This window comes from Protobothrops mucrosquamatus, unplaced genomic scaffold, assembly GCF_001527695.2.
Source record: "Protobothrops mucrosquamatus isolate PMUCROS unplaced genomic scaffold, P.Mucros_1.0 scaffold319, whole genome shotgun sequence".
NCBI classification, from domain to species: domain Eukaryota; kingdom Metazoa; phylum Chordata; class Lepidosauria; order Squamata; family Viperidae; genus Protobothrops; species Protobothrops mucrosquamatus.
The window spans coordinates 312,614-340,502 of record NW_015386658.1 but is presented as its reverse complement, the minus strand read 5'-3'; the positions used below and the strand labels follow the sequence as shown (position 1 = coordinate 340,502).

The following is a 27,889-nucleotide window of genomic DNA, read 5'->3' as shown; positions in this document are numbered from 1 at the left end:
ATGTTGCTCCGAGAGTCCCTTGGGAACATGAACTGCCGTACCACCATGATAGCTCACATTTCAGCAGCTGCAGGAAACTATGCTGAAACCCTTTCTACTATCCAGATTGCATCCAGGGTTTTAAGAATGAAGAAAAAGAAAACTAAGGTAAGGGCAGTCTTTGGTTGTCATTCATTGGAAAAAGCAAAGCAGCCCAAGGTCGTAAATAAATGGAAGGCCACCTCCATGGAAATCAATAGTCATGGTTTTGAGTGCGTGGCAGTACATTTAAGAGTATGTGTGGAAAGAAGAGGGGGGGTCATATGTTTTGTACTTAGTGAATTATGCAGTGCTTTTAACAGCCACATACATGGCAGAGAACTTGTGTTCTTTTCTTAGAATATTATTAATACAGAGAGCTGCTTGAAATTCAGCTTTCTTTATCATAATTCATATTAATAGCCTGTGGATTATAAATCAATTTTTTGAGATCAGTGAACAGATTCCACAATTATTGCTCCCTAACAGTTTGTTCACAGAAAGAAACCTCTGCAAAACAATAGATTGTTGAGTGTGACATCAGTGTTAATTTTCTCCATCACTTTTTCCAAGTACAAGCGTGTCAGGGCATTTTAAGCCAACGTTATCATTTAGCATGTGAAATTAAGCTCAATTTCTGGTCTGAACTCTGTATAATCTTCTGAAGAAAGAAAACATTTGCAAGATGAAGGTATTTACTGAGAAGTTGTGGCTGTAGTGTTTATTGAGCTCAATATTACTTCTCAATGCTACCTTTTAAAAAGTTGTTTTAACAAATTAGAGCGGCGCTGAAGTGACACGAAGACAAACAAGAAAGAGATCACAGCATGAATTTTCAGTGCTGTTTTCAATGGGGGCTCTGGGCTTGGTATTTTTAAAATATTTAAACAGATGTATTAACATTTGTTGTCTGTCGCCCAGAGTCACTTCCATGAGATGGGCAGCTATTTGACTAATAAATAAATGAATAAATAAAATACTTTTTACATTGTTGTTCCCCATTGAAAATTGGGAAACACATACTTTTTATTTATATGCAGTTGTTTACAGTTTCACAATAAGAAAGGAATTTACATGGCAGGTGAAGAACTTTGGATATTATTTCAGTTGATATTCTCTAGCATCTTTAGTGGAAATAACAACTTACAAATATTTCCTGAGCCAGCAAACAGGCTTTCTATTCTTTATTTTAGTTTTTTTTTGTTTCCTCCTCATAGAATTCTTTTAGCTCAGAGGCACTCTTAGTTATCTCTGCACACATTCTGGGTTTGATGTCTTTTCACAGATTTTTAATCTTGTTCAACTCTGGGGACTGTAAAGGCCATTCCAAAATGGTTATCTTTCTTTCCTGCAAGTATGTTATGGCTGATTTTCAAGAGAGGAGTCAGATCATTGTCCTGTTGAAACATCCAGCTTATTTTCAGATTCAATTTCTTCAGTGACTGAGGGACATCTAGAGTGTGTTGATATTTAATTGAATCCATTCTTCCTTTCACCCGCAATATTTACTGTATCATTGGCTTCCACACAACCATAAACCATAACAGAGGCATCCCCATATAATTAGTAATGTGTTATTTCCTTCAAATGCTCTGCTCTTTCTTCAAATGGGTCTTCTTTATCATACCCAAATAGTTCAGTTTTTGTTTTATTGATCCGACCATTTTGTTTCAAAACTTTTCAGGTTTATCAAGGTTTCCTTTTAAATTCTTTAGCCCAGAATTGAATGTGGTGGGTGGCATCTAAGTCAAGTAAACAAATAAATGATTACTTTCATAATTATGGTTAAAGATTTCCTTCTGGAAACTCTCCCATGCAGTTTATTGCTGTTTAAGAAATGCTATATTGTGAATCTGTGTATAAATACAGACCCAGTATTTCAAACTTTTCAAAAGGTCATTTCCATTGCGGACTGTTTTTCAGATCTGACCAGTTTGGGGACAGTTCTAGCAGAGATCTTTCTTGTCTTCCAGATCTTGCCTTAATTTCAACAGTTCCAACAGTTCCTATTAGTGTTTCTGTTAGAAGTGCTAGCTGGAAGCACTTAAGAGTTTTTTGTAAGAGTGAATTAACTTCATTTTCAAATGTCCTGGTAGCTTTTGGGGATTCTGTGGTTGTTGAAAGTGAACAAAACAAAATCCATAACTTAAGGGAAGAAAGGTCATTTTTTTCTCCTGTGGAAGCATCTTCACCTGGCTAATTATAGGCCTAACAAATCAATCAGTATTTTGAGATCCAGTGAAAACTCTCTATTGGAGAAGCAGATAGTATGGGACATTTGAAAGCATCATAGAACAGCAAGATCAGCTGCTATCATCTTCCAGCATTATCAGAACCTTCCCAAGTTATGCACTTAAGCAACAGTATCAAAAATATGACTCATTAAGTCATCTAGTAAGTGTAATTTGGGTTGGTTTTTTTAATTAGGCTGCACAATATTTAACTCTGTAATATCATTGTATTGAGGGATAGTGAGTGGCTGAAAAGATAACTTTAGATGGATTTCTGAGGATCACATTGCTTCTCTGTGCATCTGAATGTTTGCAAATTTTGTAATGTTTGCAAATTTTATAAGGAATGTGTAGAATTCACTAAAGAATTAAAATGCTTGAAATCAGTTAGTATTCTTTTCACCTCAAAATTATTTTTTACTCATGATGATGCTATCTGAAATAGCAGTATGGTCACTTTGTGTGTGTGTGTGTATGTGTGTATACACCTGCTTAAAATGCACAAGCAATCTGTGCAGTTATGTGCTGTAAGAATTTGACCATTTTCTCCATGACATCAGACAGCATGACTGCTGTGGAGATAGTCCCTAATACACTGTGACAAATTACCGCACTCTTTCCCATTCTAGTACCTCTCCCCCCGCATGTGTTGGGTCCAGAACCGTCAAAATTCCCATTGAGCATTATAACTGAGTATTTTGAGAATTATTATTCCAACACATTTGGAGAGCATCAGATTGGGAAAGGCTTATCCTGAATGAGGCCCCATTACGCAATTGCATCCCAAGTACTAGAAGACGTATCACTGCTTACTTGAGTGCATTGGTTCTGGAAAGCATCTTCTGGACTTCTAACTTTTTATCCCTCTTCTGATTTCTAGTATACATCAAGCTCTTCTGGAGGAGAAAGCTCTTGTGAAGAAGGGAGAATGAGGAGACCAACCCAGCTTAGACCTTTCCATTCGCGGAATGTGGTTGATCCAGACTTCCCAATTCTTCATTTGTCAAGTGATCCAGATTATTCTTCCAGCAGTGAACAGTCATGTGACACTGTCATTTATGTTGGTCCTAATGGAACAGCTCTTTCTGACAAGGAGCTGACTGATAATGAAGGCCCTCCTGATTTTGTCCCTATAGTTCCTGCTCTTCAGAAAGCTAAAAATGAAGGCAAGTTGGAAGAAATGAATGAGACAGCCCCTGAAAGAGATTGCTTGAAGTGCAATACATTTGCAGAACTCCAAGAGAGATTAGACTGCATTGATGGCAGTGAAGAGACAGACGGATTTCTTTTTGAAGAACTACCAGTTCAGTTTAACTCAGACCCAGTGACTAAATGTTCTTTATCAGGCCAAGAGACAGAGCACTGTAGTGCATCAGATCCAAGCAGGGAAGATGACTTGGTGGTCTGCCAGGAAGCTGATAAAGATGCCAAGGAAAACTTAAATGCTACCGCCAGCCAAATCCAGGGAGGTCACTCCCCTGTTCACAGTAGGATGCTTAATGAGATTTCCACTCCTCAGGCCCATTGGAATGTGACAGGTAGTCCTAGTAGTCAGATTAACAGTTCTCAACAACCTCACTGCACAGACCTGCAAAGCAGTCGAGAAAGTCTTAATAGCGGTGGCTTCCTAGAAAATAAGCCACGGCCAATGGGATCACCGCGGCTTGGTATTGCAAGCCTTTCAAAGGCCTCCGATTACAAACCACCAGCTTCTCCTTCTCAGAGGTGCAAAGTTTATACTCAGAAAGGGGTATTGCCAAACCCAGCCCCTCCACCATCATCATTAAGCAAAGATTCGGGTATGGTATCCAGTGAATCCCTAATGCAATCCGAGATCCGCACCCCTCCCATTGGCATGAGTCCTCAAATCTTGAAAAAGTCACTTTCTTCTGGCAACATCGATTACACAGAGGTGATTGAAAAAGCAGAGCAGCAACAAGAATCCCTATCTCCAGAGTCAAAGCAGGAGATTTTGAGCACAACTATGGTCACCGTGCAGCAGCCCTTAGAACTTAATGGGGAGGATGAGCTGGTGTTTACCCTAGTTGAAGAGCTGACCATTAGTGGAGTTTTGGAAAATGGGCGGCCAACAAGTATCATCAGTTTTAACAGTGATTGTTCTGTACAAGCGTTGGCTTCCGGGTCTAGACCGGTTAGCATTATCAGCAGTATTAGTGAAGATCTCGAGTGCTACTCTAGCACAGCTCCTATTTCTGAAGTAAGCATTACCCAGTTCCTGCCCCTTCCAAAAATGGGGCTGGTGGACAAAGCTGAAGAAGCTGAAAGTAGACGTTCCTCTATTAGCTCATGGCTGAGTGAAATGAGTACTGGAAGTGATGGTGAACAGTCATGCCACAGTTTCATAGCACAGGCATGCTATGGTCATGGAGAAGCAATGGCAGAAGCTCCTCCTTCTGAACTTGCAAAAGCAGTTTGCATAAATGACAAGCAAAACCGTTGTACTGAGGATATGTTTGTGTCACCCGAAGGGGTTGACAGAAATACTAATAAATTATCTCCCATCAGAAGCTGTAAAATATCAGCCCTGGAAAAGACTACCGTCACAATATCAAACACTACAAGTGTAAGCAGTTGCGAAGGGTTCATTCCAATGAAGACTAACATTACAGTATTCCCACGTATTTCTGTCAATTCTTTTAAGGCCCAAGAAGGTCATGAGGCCATATCATCAGTATCATCATCAGCCAGAACTCCCTATCTTCATGAGGGAAAAGAATTCAATGCAAGAAAAGATCTAAAATTTGATGATCCTTGGCTAAAGAGGGAAGATTGTGCAAAAAATGAACATGGTCTCAAGGCTGAAACAGTACCTGAGCAAAATAAGAAACAAAATTCTGCCGACAGGTTCAGTAGCAGCAGTGGAGAGATTTCAAGTTCACCAGGAACTGAAAACCCAAGAAGGGCGATAGATGAATGTGAAGCGGGACTGCCAGGTTCTGCAACCCACAGCCCCCTTCATTCTACTGAAAGTTTGAAAAATGGCAGCCTTAGCAGAGGATTCCAGAAGAACAACAAGTTGGAGGAACTGGACGTCGTTTCCTATCATTACGTAGAGGAGGGTGGTGGCATGAGCTCTTCTGTGTCATCCCAAACATCGAAAGCTAGCTTGGAAAGAAAGGTAGCTTCTCCCAAGCACGGTGTTCTAACCCGCCCCAAAGGAACACCACCATTACCTCCTGTGAGGAAATCTAGCCTTGACCAGAAGAATAGAGCCAGTCCCCAGCACAATGCTTGTAGCAGTAGCACCAGCAGCCCTTCCAACCAACCACCCTCTTTTTTGGCTAGCTTTCCTGACGAACCCAGTGGGAAACAAAAAGGTTCCAGTATGGAGAGTGGGAGCAATAGCAGCAGTAAATTATTTAGTGCAAAACTAGAACAGTTGGCTAGCAGAACCAATTCTCTTGGAAGGTCTAATGGGAGTCATTACGAGTGCCTGTCTTTGGAAAGGGCAGAAAGTCTATCCTCTGTCAGCTCCAAGATGAACATTGGAAAAGACACCACCATGCCCAGAGCCAGCAGAAGCCTCAACCGCAATGCAATATCCTCCCCAACAAACTCGGGCTTTTCCCAGTCTGCAGGAGCTTCACCAAAAGCCAGTCAATCAAAGATCTCTGCTGTGAGCAAACTCCTTTTGGCAAGTCCAAAGGCTCGAAGCCTGGCTGCTTCCACCACCAAAACCCTTAGCTTTTCGACCAAGTCCCTTCCTCAGTCTGTGGGACAGAGTTCAAGTTTGCCTCCAAATGGAAAGAACATGTCCTGGTCAACTCAGTCTCTTAGCAGGAACCGAGGCTCTGGTCTTTCTTCCAAATTGCCCCTCAGAGCTGTTAATGGGAGGATTTCAGAACTGCTGCAAGGAAATGCTGGCACCCGAGGAATGCAGCTGTGCAGGAACTCAGACACAGATGAACGCAGCAGCGTTCATGGAGACAAGAAGCCCCCTGTTCACCTGCTTCCTTCACCATACAGCAAGATCACACCTCCTAGGAAGCCTCATCGCTGCAGCAGTGGTCACGGAAGTGACAACAGCAGTGTCCTGAGTGGGGAGCTTCCTCCAGCCATGGGGAAAACAGCTCTGTTCTACCATAGTGGAGGAAGCAGTGGATATGAAAGCATGATCAGAGACAGTGAAGCCACAGGAAGCACTTCTTCTGCACAAGACTCTATGAGTGAGAACAGCAGCTCCATCAGCGGCAGGTGCCGAAGTCTTAAAACCCCCAAAAAACGTTCAAATACAGGTATGTCCCCGATGGGTGTCTCAAAAAAAAGTTGAGCTTACAAGTAAGTTAGACTTGCACCACATGGCAAGGTAAGCATTCAACCATGACAGAAAATAGTAATGAATTATGCTTAATGGTGGCAGTGCACAAAGTCAAAATATGAGTATATAGATCCTATATTATAAATATAGAACTCTGATGCTGCATTCTGACACAATGTCTTTTCCAGAAATTAATCCATTAATTAATCAAGACAATCTATATGGCCGCCTGTCTCACAGAAGTGACTCTGGGTAGCATACAAAGTTTTAAAAACCCCAGTAATTAAAAATAATAGCCCATGATGCCCTGAGGTAAATGATACATTCCAGTCCTAAAATCCCATCCATAACAGTGCTTGCCTAGCTGGCCTTAATGCTTAGGAAACAGGCAAGTCTTCAGAACTTAAAAAATGCTAATAGGCCACCCAGATTTTGAACCACCCAGATCAGGACCACCCAGATCTTTGGGTGGATGCATTTCAACAAGGCAAGGGTCTCTTCTGAAGGGGAAAAAGGAATTTCCTACTTGGAAGACTCTGTATGATACATTGAGGAAGACCAAAACATTGTCTACTAAAACAACTGTTGTCAACCTTGTGCCTTTCAGGTATGCTGAGACAACAGCTCTGATCATTTCTGATCACAGGACTGACTAGGAATTACTATGGGGCTGTTGTCATAATATATCCCAAGAGCACAAGTTCAAGAATCTTTCAAAAAATATGGTTGACATTCAGTAAATGAAATTCACATTAAATGTCTTTCATAGTAACCAAAGGAAATAGGGTGGTTTTATTTGAGTGATGGAGTTAGAGTTAGGGGTTATATGTTACTGAGATGTCAAACATGTTAATAAACTATCAAGCTTTCAAGAAATAAGAACCACTTGGATTTCTGGAAAGATCTTTATTGCTAGTAGAGAAATGCAACTGTATGTTAAATGCCTATCAAAAAGCCTATCCTAGTGTGGTTAAAGGGAAGTTACTCTAATTTTCTTCTGCTTCTTCTTCCCTGGAGTCAAAAATCTCCTGCATTGGCCCTTGCTTTTTCCCTTAACTGTCTTAATACCTCCTCTATTTTCCAAAGACATTCCATAACATAAACCTCAAATGTCCCTTTTATTCATTGTCCAATTTCTGAGAGCAGCCTAAGACTCAGTTTTCCCATACATTATTATGCCCATACATTATTATGATGGTGACTCAGAACTGATCTTTCTTTCTTAATAAAAGAAGGGCAAAGAAGAAATAAACATTTCCTAGGAAGACAGTCGAGTGAAGAAATGTGCCCAATTCTTTCCTCTCTAGATATCTTTAATTTTCTTCTTGGCAAGGTATTTCAGAAGTGGTTTGCCATTATCTTCTTCCTAGGGCTGACAGAAAGTGACTGGCCCAAGGTCACCCAGCTGGCTTTGTGACCAAAGACAGAATTAGAACTCATAGTTCCCTGGTTTTTAGCCTAATGCCTTAACCACTACACCAAACTGACTCAGAGACCATTGAATTATTCCCAGAGCAATCAAATCACATCCATCAATGATCCATTGGTCAATTTCTACCAGACCACTTGATTTCTGCTTGAATGAATGGATGAAACTAGGTAAATCTTGATCTACCTGATCCTATTTCTGAGGACAAACTTAGCAATACAGCGATCAACAATGAGCCTGATTTAAAAATAAACTGTGTATATAGAGATTCCACTCCATATCAGGATGTTGCCCAGGGGAGGGAGAAATTAGTTATTCCATTGTGGTTCAAATTCAAACCAAATGGAGGGATGGGTTGTTTTCCACATTTGGCATGCAAAATACAATTCTGCACATAATTGACCAAGCACATGGGCAAAAGTGTGGGCTTTTTAAATGGAGAATTAGCATTGTGCAATACATTAAAAAACCCATTTCTGCTATTAGCTTCCTGCAGGCAAACAGTCCTAAGCACAAAACAAGATTCCCTGTAGATTAACATGCAGAGGCTTTAGTCAGAGAAGAAACTTTGTGCTTGCTCCTATATTCTGCCAGCAGCATGTTGCAGACAGCTAAAGGTCTTAACTTCTGTGCAATCCCTAGAAATTCACATCTAATCAAACCTTTATTTCATTCATAGTTCAGCATACTGGTTGAAATCCAGAAATTCTTAAATACGCACAGTATAGACTCTTCAGTCAATTCCCTTTTAAAAAAAAGCAGTGTCATTTAGAGCAGGGGTTCCCAACCCCGGGTCTGTGGACCAGTACCAGTCCATGGCATGCCAGCAACCGGTCCACACAAACAAGCAAAGCCCCATCCACGAGATGCAGGCAGCACCCAAAACCACGCACCCTCCAGTCCGCAAAAAAACCTCTCTCCACGAAACCAGTTCCTGCTGCCCAAAAGGTTGGGGACCTCTGATTTAGACTATGGAAGGGAGTGAGAAATGTGGCCCTTTCCTCTTCAGTTGGAGGAAATTCCTTTCCTGTATTAAGTTGTCACTGTACCACCTTCCTCCAGAAAATGGTTTTCAAGCCGCCTTTGATGAGAGACTCATCAAATGCACATCCTCCATTGGCACCACTTGTAATTGCTTCCTAGTAGGAAGAAGTGAGGTGGGGCTCTGCATCAGCCTGAGTAGTCTCTCATGCTGCAGTTGCATTATCATCTGCAAGAAACTGCCATTCAGCAAGGAGAGTTTACTACATTAGCAAACAAAGATGCATATTAAAATGTAGAGTAATTGTGCCCTTGTGGAGGGAGTTCATTGGGGAGGGCAAGATTAATGTCATCCCTAGGGTAGCTTGCTAGTTTCCTGTGATCCTAGAAGATAACAGTCTAGAATGTAAATGACTATTTTTTTTCCTGAACAAAAAGTTGGCTGGACAGAAAATACAGTGCCATATTTCTACAACAATTCTACTCGTAAAACAAAAAAGGCTAGTCATCACATGTTGATGTCACAATCCCCTGTTCTCCTTGTTCTCAATTCTCAACCAAAAAGAAGGCATTCGGTGTCAGCCTATTGTGACATTGGATGTGTTTCTGTTGCTTGACATAGACCAATTACATTTTTGTTCTTATGGAGTAAGATCCTGGCAATAACGTTTAGAGGAGCATAATAAGCATCTGTCAAGGATAGTTTAGCTCTAGCAAATCTTGGCATAATGCAGGAATTTGGATGGCTTGACCCTTGAGGTCCCTTGCAGCAGACTCTCTGGGAATTACTTGCCCTGTTACCCTGATAGAGTTTGCATCTATTGATCTTCAGCATAATGTGTAAAGTTCATCTCTATTGCATTGTGCAAAGAAAATGATGTGCAATGGGCAAGCAAGATTAAACCTGAACCTTAGAATGTAGCTGTTTGGTCCAGTCTTTTGAATTCTCTGTACTGGTTTCCAGTTTACAGATAACAAGTTCTATTTAATTGTTAATGCATTAAATATTTTTTTAAAAAAAATCAGGGCAAAGGCTTTTCCCTCCTCCCTGAAACTGGCTTGTGAAGTGATAAAATCTATCTCTTCCCAGCCTATTTTCTTTGTATTTTCCCCCCTACAGTAAATAGCATAGATGGTGAAAGCACATTCTTTTTTGTGTCAACAGATTTATGAGATCATAAAAACAAAAAATGACTGCAGAACTGGCTAAGATTAAGCTGAGCTGCAAAGGAAAGGAGCCTGTTTACACTGAATTTGGATGAGAAGTGTAGTATAGTACTTCAGTTTTTCCCCTCTTCAAGAGTGATCTCCTTCTCTTGATTTGTATCAATTCATAAAAAGATTGGCAACATGAGTTTTTTTTAAAAATCAGGAAGCACTGGAACATACCTCATTTGCTGTCATGGATACTCATTGGCATAATGAATATGGTGTGGTAGATACATTCATTTCAGGTCAGGTGACCTTCCCTGGTTTATGAATTTTATTAACAGAAATGCTAGCTGTCAGGCATGATCAATATGAATCGGCATCAGTTCCCACTAAATGGCCACAAAGACTTTTAAGCAAATCACTAACATTGTTAAATTTCACCATTACTTTTTGAAGCTCCATCAGTTCGTGAAAACAATTACTCTTGTTTCACTGCCTCCTCCTCAAACTTTTCTTCTTTTTTTTTTTGTTAGTGCATTATTCAATATCTGAGATCCTTTGAGATGGAAAAGTGATCTAGGGGCTAAAGGATGATTACCTATTTGAGAGATCTTTGTAATATTGAGAGGAGCTGTATACTCACTCTGACTTTGGAAAATCAAAATATCTAAGTGAACTGTGAGCATTCTGGGGGGGGGGGAAAGATGATCATGGAAGACAGAAGTGTGACTTCATTGCTCCTTTATAATACTGGAGGAAATGCGGTCAAACTATAGTATTATTGCTGTAGTGCAAAACTAAAATGTCATATAATGCTTTTTGTTACTTTTTTTTTTAGAAATTGTGGGAAGTGATTGTATTAAATCATCTACAGGCTTCTTTGCTTCTACACAAAATGTGTCTGCTGATCAAAGAATTATAAGTGGGAGGGGGAGGGAACCTGCTTTCTGATCCCAGAGGTAAATTGCAGCAAAGATTGGAGAAGAAAGCAAAGCAGCCAGTTTACCACAAGAAAGTAATATGGTGGTAAGAAGCAGTGGGTAGCTGCAAAGTAACTGACATAGCATGGTGAATGTGTGTGTGTCAGTATTTTGATGTCATATTACTACATTTCAACACATATCTCTGCCAAAGTACCCTTAAATCTAAACTGATATAAACATAAGCCTTTTTACAAAAAGTACACTTGCTTATTATGCATATTCTGTTTTCAGTTATGTCATTGTTAAACATAAACTTTGGGAGAAAAAAGTGATAAAACTATAACTGAAGCAGACCTACAATTAAGTTTTTCACACGTATCAAGGTATCACTCAGGCTCTTAACAATCATCACAAATGCTTTGGATTTTTCCAATATGTTACTTATTGAATTCCAATTCCTGTCCCTCAAGATATTTCCAACTCTTTGCAAGCACCTGAGCATCCAATAAATATAATTTGAAACAGCTTTCAAAAACTATGCAGAAATGTCGTTATCTCCTCCCTCTCATAGATCTTTTTTTATATATAAATTAGGCACTCATGTCCAATTTTTACAGACCGATCAAATGACTTGGTTTGCCTCAATAATAATTCATTATTGATGATAAAACTAATTTAGTGCAAGGCAGTACAGAAAAGAGGAGTGCTTGATATTTTAAGACCTGGATGTTTATGTCCAGTCTAGAAAACAGCTTATTACAGAAAGAGAAAGTGCCATAGAGTCATTCAGACCTGCCTGCTGGTTGGTTGATTGGTTGATTCATTGGGGTGATTAGCCAGTGAAATTGAGAAACTCAGAATTAGCTCAAGATCATTGCTACAGAAGCATAAAAAATGTTTATATGGAATATCTGCTTTCAGAGAGACTCCAGTTCTGAGTTTTCCAGTTGGAGTAGTATGGTTAAACATGACCTATTTTTTTTTTGTTGTTTTTAACAAATCTTAACAAAAACTGTGTTCATGAACTGATTCAAGCTGAAATGGGTTCTGAAATGCAGGAGAGGGTGCAGGAACGCAATTAAGTTATACTATGTGCCAGTGGTGGGATTCAAATATGTGAACAATCGGTTCTCTGTGTGGATGCTGCTTCCAGAAGTCCATTCTGGGCCTGGGCAACAAAAAATTAGCTACCGGTTCTGCCAAAGTGGTGCAAACCGGCTGAATCCCACCACTGCTATGTGCCCTTCTGGGTTCCAGCCACATTTTCTCTTCAAGCAAAACTTTTAAATTTCCTGCCTATACTGCACACTGTGACTACTAAACGCACTTAGTCTATATAATATACTATGCAGGAGACAATGGGAACAATCTATTGAACTAAACACATTTAGCCATCCGAACTTACCTCAAAAATCTAAGCAGGGTTGTACCTGGTTAGTCTTCGGTTGGTAGGATCCCAATTATGGTTTGAGGGAAGATGGGATTCTCTCATCTCCAAAAGTTTTAAATCCACCAGAGACTGCTGTGTGCAATTTCCTGACAAGGAGCAAATAACTGGAACACTTGTGGGCAGTCTCAAGTTCTTATCCAGAGGGAATTACAAGGAACTGATTTACTCGCCAGCTCCACTTGTAATGGCGTAAAAAGTTCTTCGATTGCTCTCTGAAAATCAGGTTTGTTAGTTATTTAAGAAGAAATACTTTATTTATTTATTTATTTTTTTAAAAACCAGACTGTATGAGTTTTCCCCTTTGTTCTTTTTTTGATGATTTATTTCACAGGTTTGTGATTTTTGGATATCAGAAAAGCAATAATACAATATGTTCAAAAACTCAGGTATCCACAGTATAGGAAATATTTTCTCTTCTGAGATTTTTATAATTGAATCTATAAACTTTCTAACCCAGAATTAATAAGTTGCAATCCAAAAGATCTATAGGATAGTGAGTGAAGAAATACGTTATGCAGAGTATTAAGTTCCCAAGTCTTGACAGATGATGCAGAAATACAAATGCTGAACCAATCAAGTATGTAATTTCTTCTCAGCTCTAAAAAAAATTGAATTTCACTCCTGTTTAAGATGAGTCAGAAAGCAAAAGAATGATGACTGGCTTTGCACTGGACAACATGTGGTATTTGGTTTTAAAACCAAGATCCTCTTGAACCAAACAGCATCAAGCTGTTCCTTCATCACAACTAATGACAATGGCAGTTGAGGTGGTAATTCATAATACAGGGGGATAGGTTTACATTTCTAGTGAAATTCATAGTATAGAAGACCATATTACATCGGTGTGCTTAGGGACCTTTTTAAACTTGAAAGCTGAACAGGATGCAGAGATGGTAAAATGAGATCCAAACATGTCTTTGTGCTTGGGATATTGTTCTCTCTGTCTCTCACAGACACACACACACACACACACAGAGAGAGAGAGAGAGAGAGAGAGAGAGAGAGAGAGAGAGAGAGAGAGAGAGTTTTGAAAAGATGAATCCTTTTTACACGCTTAACTACCATGTTTTTTAACCTCATGAATACAGTCATGTTTTAATAGAGGAAGTAACAATGGAGTAATGTGGAAAGTTACATGGGATATAACTCGGTTGAGTTGGGCAGTGCTTGACCATTTAAAAGCAAAATTTAATGGCTTAGCTTGCTTGGATTTACTTAAAGGAATATAATTATGACTATCATGTCAGAATTGCTTTATCTTTTGGAGGACAAGAAAAGAAGAATATTATTAATTCACTAAAGGAAAACATTTAGCGTGCGTAGGCCAATCATCAGCTCAAACTAATTTCTGGATACATAAACATCAGACAGCTGGCAGAGCAATCAGGAGTTGAAATCCAGCCTGACTGAAGAGAAATGTTTGGGGAAAAGAACCACTATTGGGAGGCTGGAGTGACTGGGCACTGCCTGCTGTTACCACCGCCTTCTCTGGGACTTCTCCCAAATTACTTGTCAATCTGCCATGTTTAGCAAGGGGCTGCTTCCTGACAGTAGGGCTCATTTACAGGCCTTAAAATTAATGAAGGCAGGCAGAGCAGTTGCAAGAGAGATGTGCTTGGCTGAATGGACTAACTGGCACAAATAAAAAAATTGCCCTTGGCAAATCGATTGAAATGAAAATGTTGATTACTGCGTTGATGATTTTCTGGGTTTTACTCAGAATTCAACCCAGTGAAAGGACTAACTCAGACTCAAACCATATATATTTGCCATGCTAAGTACTTTCATGGCGACGTTTCGACGAAGTCACATTCGTCATCTTCAGGCTGGTGTCTTCAGCTTCGTGCTTCTGGGAAGCACGAAGCTGAAGACACCAGCCTGAAGATGACGAATGTGACTTCGTCGAAACGTCGCCAGGACACTTCTAATTCTACGCGGGAGAAAACCTTGACATTTTCAACTGCCATACTGCAGTTTTACTCTTTTTACAATATCTCTTGCCTTGCCGCCCCCAACTAGGGGCATAGAGCAGGCTCAAGTCGCAACTGCGAAATATTTTTATATCCAAATTTCTTTTTTCTGACAAAGAGTTTCTGACAAAGAGTTTTCTGACTCTTTGTCAGAAAAAAGAAATTTGAATATATGTATATATATATCAGTATTATCATTGATTCATCAAAAAATAGCCATCCTTATTCAAATCCATGTTTATTTTCTATTATTTCTTTATTATTGTATTCATTAGAAGTTGCTACCCTGGCTGAGCCATAGCCATAGCAATAATATATGTCATCAATAACATATCAGGTTAAAGACAATGGTCAGCATCCTTTTCATACTGGTTCCTCAGTAACTCGTGAAGTCACAGGAGAAAAATGGAATAAAGTTCTAACACTGTTGGAAGGCAGCAACACTGTTGGAAGGCAGCAGCTCTGTCCTTCTACTAATGCTGATATTATGCCATATTTCATTCATGCAGATGGCATGAAACATAAGAGTTTGCCTGACAACAGTGTGACAACAGTTTGCCCCTCTCTTCTTCTGATATATATTTGAAGAGTTCTTGGGGGAGGCGGGGGGGGGGGTGTCTTTCCAACGAGCTTGGGATTTCCTAGTTGTCTCCAATTCAAGTACTGACAGTTGCCCCCTCCTTAAGCTTTCCAAGATAAGACAAATGCAGCTATGTATCATTTGTCTGCTGAACACATAGGAATTTAAAATCCCTATTTCAGTGGTGGCGAACCTATGGCACGGGTGCCAGAGGCGGCACTCAGAGCCCTCTCTGTGGGCACACGCGTCATCGCCCCAATCCTAGGCCTTCAGCTGGGTTTTATAAAATCTTTTCGCTTTAGGCCTCCGCCGCCTTGTGCAAAAAAAAAAAAAAGGTTCAATCAATCAGTCAATTTCAACTTCTTGCGGGGTTAAAAAAGATCTTGCAAAGTTGGAATTGATTGATTGAACTTTTTAGCCCCACCCAGTCTGCAGTTACCATCGCAGCCACGCCCAGCCAATGGGCCACACCCACCCCAATTGGCCACACCCGCCCCAATTGGCCACACCCAGCCAATGAGCCACACCCACCTGGCACCCGACGATGCATAAGTGGGTTTTGGATTGCAGTTTGGGCACTCGGTCTCTAAAAGGTTCGCCATCACTGCCCTATTTGAAGTAAAAATATATCGACACTTTGAAACAAATATTCAACAGTTCATTAATACAACTATAAACATTTCAAAGGTGCTTCACTCTTTGTAGACAGATTACATACAGGGCAGGTAAAAGATACAAGAGTTCGAAGTAACTTGAACCTTCTGTTTTTCAATAGATGTCGTTTTGTCCTAAGAGAAAAATATGTANGACTTCATCAAATTACCTGGGTCCAATGACACGATCACGGTACCGGATGCAGACTGCAGACTCCAATGCTATATAAGACTCCTCCCATATTGCTGTATCATGGCCCTGATGATGCCGGACGTTTCCGGCGAAAGCTTGGCCCAATAAATTTTAATACTCTTGTACTTTTTACTCTTGGTGTTCGACCTTTTTTAATTATATATATATAATTAAAGATGACGAATGTGACTTCGTCGAAACGTTGCCAAGGTACTTTTAATTCTACGCGGGAGAAAACCCGAATAACTAAAGACCTACATACAAACACCCGCGAAAACCTCAGAAAACAAATATATATATATATATATATATATATATATATATATATATATATCAGTATTATCATTGATTCATCAAAAAAATAGCCATCCTTATTCAAATCCATGTTTATTTTCTATTATTTCTTTATTATTGTATTAATTAGAAGTTGCTACCCTGGCTGAGCCATAGCCATAGCAATAATATATGTCATCAATAACATATCAGGTTAAAGACAATGGTCAGCATCCTTTTCATACTGGTTCCTCAGTAACTCGTGAAGTCACAGGAGAAAAATGGAATAAAGTTCTAACACTATTGGAAGGCAGCAACACTGTTGGAAGGCAGCAGCTCTGTCCTTCTACTAATGCTGATATTATGCCATATTTCATTCATGCAGATGGCATGAAACATAAGAGTTTGCCTGACAACAGTGTGACAACAGTTTGCCCCTCTCTTCTTCTGATATATATTTGAAGAGTTCTTGGGGGAGGCGGGTGGGGGTGTCTTTCCAACGAGCTTGGGATTTCCTAGTGGTCTCCAATTCAAGTACTGACAGTTGCCCCCTCCTTAAGCTTTCCAAGATAAGACAAATGCAGCTATGTATCATTTGTCTGCTGAACACATAGGAATTTAAAATCCCTATTTGAAGTAAAAATATATCGACACTTTGAAACAAATATTCAACAGTTCATTAATACAACTATAAACATTTCAAAGGTGCTTCACTCTTTGTAGACAGATTACATACAGGGCAGGTAAAAGATACAAGAGTTCGAAGTAACTTGAACCTTCTGTTTTTCAATAGATGTCGTTTTGTCCTAAGAGAAAAATATGTATTTCTGAATTCTTTAATTTTCTAACATGGCAATACACACATGCTATATTAGATTTGCTATGCAGTATTTCTGCATAGTATGGAAAGGCACGAATTGTAAACTTCCACACCAGTGCAGATTTAACTATGTTCCTCTTCTCCTTTTACTACATGATATTTAATCCATGTAACAGGCTTCTAGTTATGGTCCTACAGCTGCATTGCAATGATCACATTATTTATTGTTACATTTCTTGCCTGGCTAGACTTTGACCAAAAGAGATCACCTAAAGGAATTACTTGATCCTCTCAGAAACAGGTGGTAGAAATTACAGTCAATCAAGTTAGGCCACTAAATGAAATTTCCTCATGGGCAACTTGCCCACTGGAGCTATATAACTTTGGAAGCTGAAAACAAACAGGCCCCTTTTTATATTGTTAGAGTTGCAGTAGGAGAACTGTCTGGTATGGCTCATATTATTTCTGGTATAGCTCATATTATTTTATGAATAGACACACTGATGGATGAGAACCTTCTCACATCTCCTGGTGTTCTATCTATCAATGCATTACAGTCTTTGCAAACCTTCCTATATCACTTTATATATTCTTCAGACTTGTTTGGTGTAGTAAAGGTAGTGTAGTTTTATCCCAGTTCAGCCTCTTTATATGTACAGTATGTGTTCAACTGGACACTTCTTGAATTATGCAGAAAATCTCTTTTTGTATTATTGTGAATTTCTGTGGATTCTGATTCTGAATTACCATGGAGTAATAATATTAATGATCCATCTTAAGCAAAATAGATAAGCCATGAGAGTTTTGTCTACTTAGAAGTAAGCCCTACTGAATTTAAAAGGGCTTAGTTCCTTTTAATCCTTTCTAAGCAGAGAAATTCTGAAGCAGCAGATTTTCCTTAAATCTCACTGTATACATAGTGTCTAACTAATCAGCTTGTTAACCAACTTACTTAAAATGGATTGAGTTTCAGATCACTATCACTATAAGAAGTTGGGAATGGTTTCTTAGCTTCCCACAATTGTTACTCTTTGCCTTCAGCCACAGGAATAAATATTTGCAAATGTGGTTCAAAAGGTGGAACCCAAATATATATACACAGGATTCTGCTCAGCAGAGTTCACAAAGGTAGTTGACTGGCTTTGAAGAAAATAGAACAGAGTTTTATTACAGCTGTTAAAATTCTGAAATGGATGAATGATGAAGCAGAATAATCTTCCTCTACTTAACTACCCTTCTATCTATTGTTCTCTTCTGGAGAAAACGTTTATTTCATTTCAGTTTGAGCTGTTCTTCAATTTGTAGCAGAAAACGTACATAAACTCCTCTCCACAAAAAGCAAAAGACCTTGACAAGAACAAGGTGTTTTTCTCCAGAATCTCTATTCTTATCTATTATATGCTGTTTTCCCAAGTATCCTTCTAAATTTACTCTATAACATGATTACTTGGCATTGCATGCATATACAGTATGAGCCTGTTTACATACATCCAGGGATAAAGAACAGATTTAGTCAACTGATTTCAAATAATATTTTTTTTCAGAATTGCATGGTAAATTGGCAGTGCTTGGTAGAAATTTATGCTTAAATTAAGTGAACATATTCTGAAACTCTCCTAAATTATTTTGAATTAAAAATAATATGTGTGCTTACAGTGTTCTCTTTTTCACTGGTATAAGAGTAACTTTTAACAACCAATAGATATAATTTAAAGTCTGGTTCAGACTCCCCTGGTCAAATTATCTTAATCTCTCTTCAGACTGTGACTGCAATAGCCTTCAGCTAGAGATTAAAGGCATCTATAATTTTTTTTCTCCCTATGTTAAGATGGAGAAGCAAATACAGTTCCCAGGCCACTTGCCCTAAGACAAGGAGACAAACTACTTCCCTTCTTTTTCTTTTTTCTGTCGCCTACAGTATTAGAGATTAGACTTTTCTCAATTCATGCCGTACCTGAAACTTCTTGTGTCACAATGCCCTTGTCAAAACAGCAGTGTACTTTTGAAACAAACTTTTTTTCTTCTTTGATGATCTGCTGGTGTGATCTACAAATTGGAGGTCTAAAATTATAATCATAACTTCACTCTTTTTCAAAAACTATTCTGGTGTAGCATTATACCTGCTCTTGAATTTCATTTTGTCATGCTCCAACCAAACTCAAACTCATTGGGTTCCTTATCGGAGAAAGCCTGATTTCTCTTTGAAGCATGAAAGGCTTCCAAAAGTAGAAAAAAAATCAGTTTCAGATATGGGCAATAATTGCCCCATGCACAGTAATCTTTCAAGATTCCAGTTGTGTTAGGGGCACTAACTCATCTATCATCATGGCTGGATCAAACCGTCTTAACTTGCTCATTGTTAGATTTTTATTTGGTCTATGCCTGCGTTTTGAATTGGCCAAATGCAGGGTGTTACTAATTTTCCCCAATTTTTATTTTTTCCATTTATTGGCTTTATTGCCAGGAATAAATACTAAAATAATATGTATTATTTTATTGAGATTGTTGCATTCACCTTTCCCGTTTTTTAAGTATATTGGGCACCAAAAGTTTTAGTTAGGACTACGAGATAAATCATTTAAATCTGTTACATGGGAGATGATTTACACTGTACATCGGGGGTGTCAAATTGCCGGCCTATGGGCTGGTTGCATCATACGGAGGCCACACACACCCCAGCTCCAGCAATGCAAAAAAAGTCACGATACGTCGCAACACCTCACGTGATGCGGCGAGTTTGACACCCGTGCTGTACATGCTTATATTCTGTGTATTTGGAACTCTTCTGTGTGTGATGTGAAATATTTCCTGTAAGAATTCTAGTAATTATAATTAACATTTGAAGGACACCAAGTTGAGGAATGCTTGTAGACTGCAATGTTAACCACAATAGCACAGATATTTTTACAGTTTCTCATAGGGTTGAATTATAATAGATTTTCAACTGTTATTTCATATGTATTGGAAACCTGTGGAACTTTTAAAGAAACAATTGATGCTCTGTTGGAGATGTGCTGCTCAAAATGCATCATTGGTTCAACATAATGTCCAGATTCTCTTACTAAAAAGTAGTCTTTTTTGACTCAAGCTTTTTTTTTCTTAGCAGCTTCATGGGCAGATCCATGGGGGGGGCATGAGAGAAAAAAAACTGGTTTCCACTACTTTTTCAGGGATATTTTTTCATGTTGCAAGTTTAATCTATATTCTTGGTACTTCTTGGTAGTCTGCCATGAAAGTCACTAGGTCTGGTCTTGCCCCTTTTTTCAAAGATCAGACAAGGCTGGTCAGCTGCTGACTAGAAGTTAATTTATATATTAACTTGATTCTGAAATATTCTTTTTTCATGCTTAGCATTTAAATTATATATGAATGGTTGAAAAACTAGGAGGAGTAGAATGGAAATACACATCACATATTTTTAGAGTTGCAAAAACTTGCATACTGCAACATTGGAAGGAAGCTCAGTGTCTACTAATTATACAATAGTCAGAAGAAGTCACTTTTCTAAATCTGAGTGGCAAGTATTTTACTACTAAGAGTCCATCTGGAGAACTACTTAGAAAATTGAGCTATATGTATATTTCCCTTCCCCATTTTTAAGTAAGTTCACTTAAATGTTAATGATTTTATCTTATAACATTATGTGAATATATATGTAAAATGAGCTTGGTTTAATAAATAAGAACTACATGATTTGTAACTTTGATTTTTTTTTCTTTTGCATAGAATAAACAGGAGATAAAAAGCTACCATTTCTTGATTTCCTGGATATTTCAAAGAAATTCAGAGATTGAGTGAAATGGAATTTTAATCTCACCAATAGTGTTATGAAATGAACAATCATCTTGCAAACAAAAGTTATCTGCAATGGTTCCTTGCTCTCAATTATCCTTTAAATAAAGGTTTCATATGAGGTTTTCCACTCCTTTGTTGTCGTACTACCTGCATTTTCTAAGAGAGAAATGTCATGTTACAATGATTATATGCAAGTGCTTGTAGATTTGTCATGTTATATTGAATTATTGGTAGGAATGGGTATAATACAACAGTATTAAAGGTTTGTCCATTGATAACACTTTACAACTTAACATTGTTTAGGTTCTCAGAGACGGAGACTCATTCCAGCTTTGTCACTTGACACTACATCTCCTATAAGGAAGCCTACCAGCCCAGCCATACGATGGGTAGATGGACCCCTGCGAAGTGCCCAGAGAGGGATGGGGGAGCCCTTTGAAATCAAAGTCTATGAAATTGATGATGTGGAACGGCTCCAGCGACGGCGCATGGGGGATAACAATGTGAGGCCATCCTAATATTTTTTTTAACAAGCACAGATATTGCTGTATTTTTATTTGTAGATGCTTTCAGCTACATTTGCAAATCACTCTTTAAAATACATCCAGTAAAGTAGGCATGATCCCTGCCTAAATTCAAATAGAACCCACAAGACTCAATAAAAACAATTCCTAAAAGAGATTTGGGGATTCTGCTAAGAACGATGATGTTTTGCTGTACATGAAGCTTTCTGGAAGCGGTGTTGATACTTATTTGTATTTATGTAACCTTTGCAGTCAAATCCAGTCAGAAAATACCAAAGATCACTCTTGTAAGAAACATTTTAAAAAAAATAAAGGTAGTATGCTGCAAGAAATAATGACTTGACTTTGCCTCAGCAACTATACAGGTAGCTGTCAACTTATGATCATGATTGGAACTGGAACTTCTGTCACTAAGTGATGTGATTGTTGTATTTATGACTTTTTTGTTGCAGTAGTTAAGTGAATCCAGCTTCCCCTATTGATTTTGCTTGTCGGAAGCCCATTGCATAGGTCACAAATGGCAATCACAAGACTTCAGACACCACAACCATTTTAAATACATGCCGATTGCCAAGAGCCCAAATTTTGATCATGTGACCATGGGGATGTTGCAGTGAGGACCAGTCATAAGTTACTTTTTTCAAGGCCATCATAACTTTGAACAGTTGGTAAATGAATGCTCATAAGTCAAGGACTACCTGTACTCACACCCCCATTTGATCCACAAGTACATTTTCACTTCTATACACACAAAGAAACAATGTCCACAGAATCAGATTTATATTCATCAGAATAAGAATGATGGATACACGGAGTTGCTGTCTTCAGTGAAAGTCTTGCTAGGGAAGAGAGCTTTGTGTCTGCGTTGGAGGAAACCCTGGTTCAAAAGCTTTCAGTATACCATCTCTTTTAGACTAGATATGTCCCTGAAGAATGCCAACTATGTAATGGAAATTGAAGGATAAAGGTTTTGTTTTCTAATTCTTAAAACCAAAGATTGCAATACACCTATAAAATTTCAAAATCTATAGCTGATGGTATGGTGACAAATCCATAGTCCTGATCACTTGTCAAAAATAATGAATGGAGGGCAATTATTTATGGTGAATAGTCCGGAAAGACTGTTCTTTGCTCTAGTGACTCACTCCTAGTTTCAGATCCATTCAGGTCTAAATTGAGTCTTTTCCCCAGTAATTTTCTCTTACAAATGCCCCCTCCCAGGAACCATGGGAGTGAGAATAATACATTTCATCTTAACTTCTGCTTTCACTCTTAGAATTGTAACCTTGATAATGAGCCTTCTTCTTTCCAGAAATGTAATTGTTTTAGGATGTGAAATAAAAATGAGAATAAAATAAAATAAAAATAAATTTAAAAAATTGTTTCCATTTGGGAGGAAATTTAGATTTAATATGGTATCAGCTTACAATAACATTATTACTCACCATCCCTTAAATGTCCAAGGTTTATTTGTGTAACTGTTTCTCCATTATTTAACTTAATTGTGTTTCTGATTCCTACCAAAAGAGAAATAATTGTACTGGAGAAATGTTTTTGTCTCATTTTTATCCTTTCCTTTTTTTTCTTTCTTCTCATATGTCTTACTGGGTAGGAGGTGATTTGCTACAATGCTAAGCTAAAAATCCTGGAGCATCGGCAGCAGCGAATTGCAGAGGTCAAGGCCAAATATGAGTGGTTAATGAGAGAGCTGGAAGTGACCAAACAGTATCTGATGCTGGATCCCAATAAATGGCTCAGTGAATGTAAGGTTTTATGCCTCCTCTGTTAAATTCATTGCCAAGAAATTTTACTGGAATTTCAGCTTAGCCGCCACTCTTTAAAAGCAAGTAAAATTTCAGTCTTGAAATTACATTTGACCTCAAGCAGGTTTGGATTGTCTGTGATTTTGTTACGGTTCCCACATAATTTCCATTAAACTGTGACATTGGAAGCAAGTGGGCATATTTGTTCAAAAGCTGAATCAGAGGAGTGAGAAATATTGCCATCACCAGATTAACGCATAGGTGTCTCACTCCACAGCTTCTGAAAATGAGATTTCTTTTCCTCTTCTGCCCTCAGTTCACTCAGACATGCAAGTTATATAATACATCTGCTCTCCCACTGTTAAATAATACTATAAGGCAAATTTGACCATTGCTCAAAATGTCTTATTAATCAAAAATTAATCTGATTCTTTATATATAGTCAGAAAAGAATAGAGACCATAGAGTTGGAAATGGCCACTTCAGCTATTGAGTCCACTTCAGCTATTGAGTTATTTAGCATAGGAAACTGAATGTTAGCATTCTTGACAGAGAAATATCTTACCTCTGCGTGAATGTAACTATGAAAGGGAAACCTGGAACCTTTTCAAGTAATTGATTCCACTCTAAACTTCTTTTATTTGTTAGATTTTTTTTTTTAAAAAAAACATTGAGTGGAATTTGCCTTCCAGTAATTTAAATCCATTTATTTATGTTCTACATCCGTGGTGGCGAATCCTATGGCACGTGTGCTACAGGTGGCACGCAAAGCCCTCTCTATGGGCACGCGCGCCGTCGCCCCATTCCTAGGCCTTCAGCTGGGTTTTACAAAACCTTTTCGCTTTAGGTCTCTACTGCCATGTGCAAAAAAAAAAAAAAGATTCAATCAATCAATCATTTTCAACTTCTTGCGGGGAAAAAAAAGATCTTGCAAAGTTGGAATTGATTGATTGAACTTTTTAGTCCCACCCAGTCTGCCGTTACCACCGCAGCCACGCCCACCCAATGGGCCACGCTCACCCAATGGGCCACACCCACCCAATGGGCCACACTCACCCAATGAGCCACGCCCACCCGGCACCTGACGATACATAAGTGGGTTTTGGGTTGCAGTTTGGGCACTCAGTCTCTAAAAGGTTCGCCATTACTGTTCTACATTCTGGAATAAGTGTGCCATTATACTGAGCATTTTCAATCTTCATAGAACATACTTTCTAGTCCCCTTATCATCCTCACAGTCTTTTTAGAAGTTTTTCCAGTTTTCCAAAATCTCTTCTGAAGTGTAGTAACTAGAATTAGGCATAGTACTTCAAGTGGGGTGAATTGAAGCAAAATAAAGAGGAACTATTACGTTTTAAACTTAACAAAAAATAAAATAAAATTTTCCTAAAGTTTGAAAACTACATCCATTGATGTAGTCACTAAGTCATGTGTGACTCTTCATGACCTCATGGACCATAGAATGCCAGCCCCCCCCCCCCGGCTTCCACTATATCCCAAATTAATGTTCATTGTGTCAATGACATTATCTAATCAATCCTAAAATTACATTTGGTTTTTTTGCATCCAGAACTCACCATTAACTAATATTCAGTTGATAATCAGCTATTATTCCAAGATATTTTTCACAAATATTACAAAGGGGATGGGTGGTATGATGATGATTTTGGCATCACCCAACTCCCAGGCTCTGAACACTTCACAATATAGGAAATAAAGCAAAGCAGCATAGCAAATATAACAATATAGCAAAGCAGGATAAAAATAAAACAGCAAAATACAAATGAATGCACAAGATGGAAATCCAGCCACTCATGAGAAAACCATATTCAAAATCCATCCACAAGGCACTCCAGTCACTTTCCAGAATGCCAACAGGATGGGAGCTACCCTGATCTTGCGGGGACCTCATTCCAGAGGACATGTTCCAGAAGGAGAAGGCATGTTTCCTGGGTCCCAAAATATGACACTGTTTAATAAAATGGACCTTGGAGCATACCAACACTGTTGGCCCACATTGACTAGGCAAAAGCAATAGGAAGTAGGCAGTCCCTCAAATAACCTGTCCCTAGCCACATAGGACTTTATAGGAAATAACCAGAACTGTGAATCATACCTAGAATTATACTGGCAAACTGTGTAGCTCAGTCCCTGCACTTTGGACCATTGAAAACTTTCAAGTGATTTTCAAGAGTAGCTCCATGTGCAGCACATTACAATGGTTGAGCTGTGAGATGACTAGGGCATGAATGATTGTCTGCAGTCATTCAACCAGTACTTATTTATTTTTTATATATTTATTTTTATCCCACCTGTATTATTATTTTATAAGTAATCCAAGGCAGCAAACATACCTAATATTCCCTCCTCTATTTTGTCCACACTAACAACCCCGGAAGACTGATAGACAGTGACTGGTCCAAAGTCACCAAGCTAACTTTCATGCCTAAAGAGGAGTTAAAACTCACAGCCTTCTGGTTTCTAGTCTTGTTCCTTAACCATTAGATCTTTTGTTTCCCAAGTGAAGAACTTTGCATTTGACACAATTAAATTGCATTTGATTACCCTCAGCTCAGGTCATTAGCCCCTCAAGATCATTTTTTAATTTTATTTCTGTCTTCTAAAATTATTAGCAAATCTGTTCAGTTTTATATCATCCACAAATTTGATAGCTTTCCATTTGCCTCTTAATCCATTAATACAATTGTTGACAATTAGGGAGCTCAGAACTAAACTTTGTGGCACCTCACTTAATTCTTCACTCTCATTTAATAAGGAATCATTCATCAATCTAGCTATTTTGTGAACAATAGAAAGCAGTGCTGTATCTGCTGCCTTATGCTTCCAGATAAAATGTAATATACAGATTTAATATTTACAGTACAGATGAAAAGAAAACATGAATATAATAACTGTTGTTTTGAATGTATTGCTTCTTTGAATCTTATACACATTGTGCCCTTGACTACAAATATCACTTTCTATTTTTTAACTTCCACAATTTTTCTACCCCACAAACTGAGGATAACAGTTTTGATAGCCTTCTTCAGCCTGTTTTCTTCCACATGTATTCAATTTCAAGTGCCGTTTAGAGGAAACCAGGTTAGAGATGAGTGACTGAAAACATCTGGTGATGGCAATGCTACTGCGTGAACGCTGATTCTAAGTAAACAGCCTGAAAAGGCCATATATATTTTTCTTTTTTTATGGAATGATTTTACTTTACTAGGTGTAGCTGTTTTCAACCCAGCCAGTGAAAATTAGAAAAACAAGTGATAATTCAGTGGTTTTCAAAGTTGCCTTATGCAAATAGTAACATTAATTTTTGCTATTTTTGTATACCTTTTTAATAGTAGCACTGAATAGATTCTTATACTCATGAATGTTGAGTACATTCATTGAATGTTGACTATTGTAGATCCGTATATGAATATAAATCATTCAGATTGCAAGATAGAGCTTGCATTTCCCTCTCTGACAGTAATTGGGTTAGTCTTGTTTCTCTACCAGTTTTTATTTCCTTCCTTACAGTTGATCTGGAACATGTTTTTGATTCGGATTCCCTGGAGTATTTGGAGGCTCTTGAATGTGTGACTGAGCGGTTAGAGAATCGGGTCAATTATTGCAAGGCCCACCTCATGATGATCACCTGCTTTGACATCTCTTCCAGACGTCGATGAAGAATTAACCTCAATAATCTTTTGGACTACTGCCAGACATCCCTTTCCTTCTTTTTGAACTTATATCCCAAAGACCCAGAATGAGGATGAAGGTTGGTGTCATGTTTTGACTATGTGTGAGAAGATGGATTTTTTTTTAATTATGCCGAATATATGTTGGAAATCAAAGACACTGAAAATAAGGATGTGGATTCTTCAAGCCTGAAAGAGCACTTTGAGAAATCTTAAAGACATGTTTGTACATAGGAACCGCTGCAGAAGTGATTTACCCCCACCCCGCAGCCCATCAATAACTGAAGAGGGAGGAAGAAGCAGGTGTAGGGAGCTGTTGAGAGCCCCACTATAGTAAAAATACATGGGAAAACTGTCTGAAGTGCCTTGCAAATCTTTATTATCCAAACATTTATGTTCATACTTCTTGTACAGATGGTGCTAGTCGACAAAAAGAAAAAGACAAAAAAATCAAATCACATTTTTCGAAATGTATTTACAGCTTGTTATTTTCACTTGGTGTTTTATTCTATTTCTGACTTGCTGTTTCTACGTAACTTGTGTTTGTAGAGATATTTCTTATCTGATACAGCATATAAATAAATGTTAACTGTCTTTTGTTGTTCAAGAGCAGAGTAAGACCACTCAAAGAAAAAAAAGAAGTTGAAACTTCCAGATTAATCCCACAGATGTATGATGTAATAGAGGAAAGTAGGTTTCCCAGCTCTTAGTAAAAACAAAAATGTGGATTTTCTTACATGATAAGATTTCAGTTGACACTAAAAAAATGGGGTATCACATGGTTTTGTAATATGTTCTCCTTTGAGGTACTGAAATAAATACATTGTTATGCGTATTCAGTCAACACTCCTATTTTATTACTGTTTAACTGAATATACAGTACTAACCTTTGCTAGCATTACAATCATAGAGTCATCAGAGTTGGATTGGGAGGACTTAAGGAAGATAATCTAGTCAAAGTATTTCCTCAGTACAAGTTGAGATAACTTGTGACTCCACTCATCTTTATGAGCACAAGAATTTAATTGGTAAATCTGTTTAGCCAGCTCAGAAACCTTTACATGCTTACAAGTATTATCATAATCTCCTAATGTTTTCCCCCAACTTTACAGGCACCTAATTTGTTCTCAGTTAGCAATGGTCCCAATAACAGAACACTTTTG

At 38.3% G+C, this 27,889-nt stretch overlaps 2 protein-coding genes across 2 annotated transcripts; both read left to right on the top strand.

The window, feature by feature from the left end:
- LOC107286739 (kinesin-like protein KIF26B) lies at positions 1–5,564 on the top strand. The gene is made up of 3 exons (XM_015815153.1): positions 1–147; positions 3,130–5,448; positions 5,556–5,564. Exons 1-3 carry the CDS (start codon positions 1–3, stop codon positions 5,562–5,564), a joined length of 2,475 nt encoding a protein of 824 aa, XP_015670639.1.
- LOC107286732 (kinesin-like protein KIF26B) lies at positions 5,564–27,889 on the top strand. The gene is made up of 4 exons (XM_015815147.1): positions 5,564–6,505; positions 21,051–21,250; positions 22,884–23,034; positions 26,566–27,889. The coding sequence occupies exons 1-4, from the start codon at positions 5,596–5,598 to the stop codon at positions 26,712–26,714; spliced, it is 1,410 nt and encodes a 469-aa protein (XP_015670633.1). The 5' UTR covers positions 5,564–5,595; the 3' UTR covers positions 26,715–27,889.

Excerpts from the sequence above, each read along its gene's own strand:
- LOC107286739 (XM_015815153.1), top strand. The coding sequence starts at position 1 with ATGTTGCTCCGAGAGTCCCTTGGGAACATGAACTGCCGTACCACCATG. Across the intron at positions 148-3,129 it reads TGAAGAAAAAGAAAACTAAG|TATACATCAAGCTCTTCTGG; the intron begins GTAAGGGCAGTC and ends TCTGATTTCTAG.
- LOC107286732 (XM_015815147.1), top strand. The coding sequence starts at position 5,596 with ATGGAGAGTGGGAGCAATAGCAGCAGTAAATTATTTAGTGCAAAACTA. Across the intron at positions 21,251-22,883 it reads GGCGCATGGGGGATAACAAT|GAGGTGATTTGCTACAATGC; the intron begins GTGAGGCCATCC and ends CTTACTGGGTAG. Across the intron at positions 23,035-26,565 it reads CAATAAATGGCTCAGTGAAT|TTGATCTGGAACATGTTTTT; the intron begins GTAAGGTTTTAT and ends CCTTCCTTACAG.